This window comes from Salvia miltiorrhiza, chromosome 2 (assembly GCF_028751815.1).
Source record: "Salvia miltiorrhiza cultivar Shanhuang (shh) chromosome 2, IMPLAD_Smil_shh, whole genome shotgun sequence".
Taxonomy (NCBI): domain Eukaryota; kingdom Viridiplantae; phylum Streptophyta; class Magnoliopsida; order Lamiales; family Lamiaceae; genus Salvia; species Salvia miltiorrhiza.
This window is the reverse complement of record NC_080388.1, coordinates 29,161,246-29,167,259: the sequence shown is the minus strand read 5'-3', so window position 1 is coordinate 29,167,259 and position 6,014 is coordinate 29,161,246. Positions and strand designations below refer to the sequence as shown.

The following is a 6,014-nucleotide window of genomic DNA, read 5'->3' as shown; positions in this document are numbered from 1 at the left end:
ATTTGTCATAATTTAATTTTCGACTCATCTACAAAAAATTTGTCACTTTCACTTATAATAGTAGAGTCAACACCACTTTACTCACATTTAAAATGAGATCCTTACTCCATTAATAAATTCATTCACATTTTATTAAAACTCGTATCGTCCACAATGTGTGGTAAATATTATACGGAGAAAGTACTTTAATAAGATCCTTGTAAGTATCCTATTAGAATGTCTACTAAAATAGGGTTAATGGTTGCTTTTACCCATTCTCAAAGACAAAAATTAAAAAAAAAAAAAAAATTACTCACTTTAAAAAGAAAATAATAAAAACTACCCATTTTGAGCTTGAAAGGACAATGTTACCCTTACTTAATTCACAAAATTTGCTGAAATCACGAACTTTACTCGACATGCTCGACTAATGCATGTCTAGAATTAGTGGTAAATATACTAATGCTCGATCATTTCCAGTCGAATATATCAAGCATTAGCGTATTTGTCATAAATATATTAATGTTCGACTTCTGCGAGTCAAGCATTAATGGTAAATACACTGATGCTCAACATGCTCGACCATTGCGAGTCGAGCATTCGAACATTAGTATTCGAGCATTCTTAGGAAATACACTAATGCTCTATATTTGTCGATTACAAGTCGAGCATCAATGCAAAATATACTAATGCTCGACATCGAGCATTATAAGGGTAAAAATGTCCTAAATGGGTATAATTATATATTTTATACAAAGTGAGTATTTTTTAGGTTTTATCTTTCAAAAATTATTTTGCCTCAATAAAATATTTATAAGTGTCATATTAAAGTATATAAGTGGACTGTATAGTAGGACCAGTCCCACACAAAAATTTGTATTATAAATTACTCCCTCCGTCCACAAAGAGTGTGTGGTGGAGTGGAGGACACGGATTCTAATGAAAAAATTGGAAGATGTGATGTTAGTGTTAAATGGTAGTATTGGGCCCACCAAATTGTAAAAGTAAAGTATGGGTATTTTGTAAATATTGAGTGTGAATGAGGTTTAAAATATAAAGGGAGTTTCTAAAAAAGAAAAACACACAATCTTTATGGACGGACAAAAATAATAATAAACATACAATTTTTGTGGTCAGAGGGAGTATTTTGATGCTAAAAGAATAAAAATTATAATGCTAAAAACCCAATTAGCTTTACGAGCGATTAGACTGATAAAGTACACCTTTCGTTGTCTTGAATTGGTTGGAGGCTTGGAGCTAGCTAGAAATTTGACTGCACAGTCAACCTATTTAAAAATATTAAATAAAAAGTTTTGATATGTGGCTGAATTACGTTAAACTTTAGGGATAATGGTATTTCAATTTTTTGTGGAAAACAAATTGTCAAGTTTCTGATAATAGCTCTCCATATTCATAATAATTAAGGGTTTTATTTGAATCCTTTTATATTAGATTCAATATATTGGTAAAAATGAAAAGTTCTGTACTTAAAAATATACCGAATTAAGACACGCGATAAACACGTCTATTTCATCACATGCGCAACAAGTACCTAAATAATTAAGATAAAGCTTGTATGTTCTTAAAGTGGATTTAAATTTGATCATAATTATAATTTTTAATTTACATATATCATCTATCTCTTCTCTTGACACTTTCTTATTAAGTTTCACTATAACATTCTGATCTGATTGTAATGCCCCTTAACAAAAAAATCCATTTGTTTTATCATTTTATATATTTTATATAATATAGATATAAACTTTGTTGATTATTTTTAATATTATCAATAATTTCAAGTCGATATTCAGTCCCTACATGATTAGAGACACCATTTTTGAAGCATTACAATTATAAGATACGCATACTATAGGTTGCGTTCAACGAAGAACACGAACACGCCCATGTTCATCAAATTATATTGAAAATATTAGTTATTTGAATTTTTGGGGTTCTGAGATTCGACCTCCCTACATGTTCAACATAAAAATCCGTTGAACATGGCGTAAATAAATGTTGACCGTTAGATTAAATAAGATCAACGGTTGAGATTTGTTCTATGTTCTTTGAATATTTAGTGTTCTTCATTGAACTCTTCCCCGCACACTATTACAAAAATAATTAAATGAAGTATTAACAAACAATAAGTTTAATGCCAACTCGTGAGTACCTCCTTAACGCCACTAAAGTAAAATCTAAGTACGTAGATGTTTTAGGAATTCTTTCTATTTTAATATTTTTATTATTAATCTAATTAGGATTTGTTTACATTGAATTTATAATTTTTAATTAATGATTGTTATAAGGGCTCATCAATTCATAATCAGAAAATGTATTTCTTTAAACCAATTTAAGAGTTTGGTAAATAATACTAGTATTAATTAAGGTCCATTATATAATAATTATCTTTATTTTAATGGTGGAACTCAATCGAAAACAGAAGATTTGAAAGCTGAGATTTATTAGAAGAATTGATTTTGTTTAAACAAGTTGATATTAAAATTAGTAAGGTTGATTTAACGAAAAAAAAGATAATGAAAAAAATGGTCGAGTCGTGTCCTGTGTGGAGATATAGTACGTCGTCAATTCGAGGATTTCACCACCCCACTTCCCCCCTCACACTTATCCTTCGTCTTATCACAATATTTCTGTTTGCCTGTGGGTCGCCATGCGGGCCCCCACACCTCCACGTGTCCCGCTCTCATTCGCCTCCACATCACGTGCGTGTCGGTCTATTAATCGCCTAATTTTCAGTTCTCAATTCCTAATGGCGTCACCATTAAGCCCTAATCCCCTCCCTCTCAACCACCCAGGTAAATTACGCCCCCCCTGACGTGGCGCGATATCACTGGAGGATCGCATAACGTCAGGGGGCGCGCAACGCAGCACCGCGCCACAGCGTAGCATATTTGAGCGTATATACGGTTTATAAGAAAAAGCAGAGGCTGTAGCCAACTACAAAACCCATAACATATTTGTAGCTCATGGTATTTCACTTTTTATTATTTTGTTTTTGTCTTGCTTTATTGTGTTGTACCATTGCCATGCTCCTGCTAGTCCTCTCTCCCCTCTCTCATCAAACTCTTGAATAATCACTGGGAATTAAGATTAATCTACTCCAAATTGGGAGTGATAGTGATAATCGATCAAATATAAGATCATATCGATGGAGAGCACCGATTCATCTACCGGGTCGCAGCAGCCGCAGCTGCCGCCGGGGTTCCGGTTCCACCCCACCGACGAGGAGCTGGTGGTGCACTACCTGAAGAAGAAGGTGGCCTCCGCCCCTTTGCCCGTCGCCATCATCGCCGAAGTCGATCTCTACAAGTTTGATCCATGGGAGCTCCCAGGTAAATCACATAATATTAATTTTGTGTTATTCAAATTGATAAACTCATTTTCCTCAAAAAAAAAAAAAAAAAAGAATAACTCGATAAGAAACTCCAGGCAAGGCTATATTTGGAGAGCAGGAATGGTACTTCTTCAGCCCTCGTGACCGCAAGTACCCGAACGGGGCGCGGCCGAACCGGGCCGCGACGTCCGGGTACTGGAAGGCGACGGGGACCGACAAGCCGGTGATGACGGGCGGCGGGACGCAGAAGGTCGGGGTGAAGAAAGCCCTGGTTTTCTACGGAGGAAAGCCACCCAAAGGGATCAAGACCAACTGGATCATGCATGAGTACAGGCTCGTAGACAACAAGCCTAGCTCCAAGCCTCCCGGTTGTGATTTCGTCAACAAAAAGGGATCTCTAAGGGTAACTTTCTGTCTGTGACTGTGACTGTGACTGTCTCTCTCTATATATATATTTGATGATGATTAATGGTGATGATGGCGCAGCTGGACGACTGGGTTCTATGTCGGATATACAAGAAGAACAACGCGCAGCGGCCGTTGGATCAGGAGCGCGACGACATACACGATCAGCTGATGGGATCAATTAATCCTCAGACTCTATCCATGCCTTCTGTGGGCCACCACAAATATCTGGAAAGCGACCACAGCCTCTACGACGGGATGATGAGCGACGCCATGAATCCCCATTTGGCCTCCTCAAAGGCGGCGCTCCACCTCCTCCCTCCCCACACCCTCAAGCGGACCATCAACCCCAGCCTCTACTGGAACGACGACGCCAGCCCCGGCCCCGGCCCCGGCACCTCGCCCTCCACCAAGAGATTCTTGGGGGACAACTGCGACGCCGGCACCAGAGGCGGCGCCAGCGACGACGCCACCAACTCCATCGCCACCATTCTCAGCCAGCTCCCCCAGACGCCCACGCTGCAGCAGCAGCAGGCAATGCTCGGAAACCTCGGCGACGGGGTTTTCGGACAGCAACCCTATCATCAAGTCAATTGGTACACATGATTAAATACCATATATCTATCTATATATGTGTGTATATTGTTAGAATTAATCTGTAAGTTTGATGAATCCATTTTTAAATATAAATTATGCAACAAGCTGGGGAAACAGATCATGATGCTGCTTGTGTTGGAGGAGCTGAAGATTTTATTCAATTAGTCGTAGAATTACTATTGTTGGATCAGATTTTGTTTGTAGATAGGGGGAAAATATACACAAATTAATATATTTTTACAAGCTCGTGTTTATGGGGAAAAGGGGGATTCTATATAGTAATTTTAGCATAGATGAGATGAGACAGTATGTTATTAGCTGTAATATATATATTTATTTCGTTTATTATCATATATTTTTGGTCATTTAGTAGGTGTAAAAACTAATTATAGGAATCTTGTACTGATCTTGTTGTGGAGAAGTTGAATAAATCCATTTTAGTAATCATATTGTCCTTAGAATACAATATTAGTAATTTTCTTCCTACAAATTTTACAATATAGTTTTGTATATATATGTCTGTATCATCGTATATTTATGTTTTTCTTTATTTTTATGATCAATATTGATTGATTTAACATCCTTCCTTCAGGTGTATTTCATTTTTGTGATTGATCATGGGATTCTTTCACACCCAGTTCACACCCAGAAAACCCTAAACATAAGATTCCTATCATCATGATATTTTGATCAATATTAACATGAATTTATGCAAGTTAACATTTCTTGCATATCTTGTTCTCTTTTTAATTTCTTATAAAGCATTGTGAATTTTCTGTTAACAAATAAATATTAATTTTATCAATTATATCCCATTATAATGGCTCAATTGTTTTCTTACACCAACTTAGTATCGACTTTAGAAATTTTCTGGTGATGGAATTGCAAGAAAAGAGCTACCTATTGCCACTTGTATAGCAGTAGCACTGCTCAGAAAAAGGTTTCAAAATATGAATCCAAATAAATTGGCTAGAATGTCATTAATTAATGTTCGATTTCAAAGAAAGATTACCCATCTTGATTTAGAAAATCATGCTCGAAAATATTTGCTACGCTGCAGATTTTGGCGAAACAAGGCTTAGATATAAATTACCACAAAATATTCACAACACCAATCGAGAAGAATTCAATGAGAGAGAAGATAAAACACTATACATATACGCATGCATGTTAACAACCGAAAGAGTCGAATATGCGAGCTTTATCTGATGAATAATGGATCATTTAAATATTTAAATTCAATAACTCATAACAAATATATTCCCCTTTTTTTGTTCTTGTTTTTTGGCCAAGATCGCAACGAAATATATTCCCACTATTTCCTTTATTGCAAATAGGCATATATAGGGTTGCTAGATTTTTCGAAGATTTATATATATGCATGGCCAACATGATATATATCCTTCTCGGATATGAAATTTTATTTTTATTTTTTATTAATTAAAAGTGAAAGAAGATAAGACAAAATTAATTAATTATTGTTATTAATTTTTTTTTTTTTACCTAATACTAGTTCAGATACATTTCCTCTTGGAAAGTAAGCACCGCAGACAAGCTATTTTGAATTATTCGTTTGCCATCATTTTCTTTGTTTTATCAAAACTGGGTAAAATAACTTTTGATGCAGATAAAGCATTCATCAAAATTAGCAAAGAAAATTAACTCGCTAAACCGTATTAGC

The 6,014-nt window shown here is 35.7% G+C and overlaps 1 protein-coding gene across 1 annotated transcript; it reads left to right on the top strand.

Annotated features, from left to right (window-relative positions):
- Positions 1 to 2,919: 2,919 nt before the first annotated feature.
- Positions 2,920 to 4,780, top strand: LOC131013232 (NAC transcription factor 56). Its single transcript, XM_057941310.1, has 3 exons — positions 2,920 to 3,329; positions 3,427 to 3,734; positions 3,818 to 4,780. Exons 1-3 carry the CDS (start codon positions 3,146 to 3,148, stop codon positions 4,340 to 4,342), a joined length of 1,017 nt encoding a protein of 338 aa, XP_057797293.1. The 5' UTR covers positions 2,920 to 3,145; the 3' UTR covers positions 4,343 to 4,780.
- The last annotated feature ends 1,234 nt before the right edge of the window (positions 4,781 to 6,014 follow it).

Excerpts from the sequence above, each read along its gene's own strand:
- LOC131013232 (XM_057941310.1), top strand. The coding sequence starts at position 3,146 with ATGGAGAGCACCGATTCATCTACCGGGTCGCAGCAGCCGCAGCTGCCG. Across the intron at positions 3,330-3,426 it reads TGATCCATGGGAGCTCCCAG|GCAAGGCTATATTTGGAGAG; the intron begins GTAAATCACATA and ends AAGAAACTCCAG. Across the intron at positions 3,735-3,817 it reads ACAAAAAGGGATCTCTAAGG|CTGGACGACTGGGTTCTATG; the intron begins GTAACTTTCTGT and ends ATGATGGCGCAG.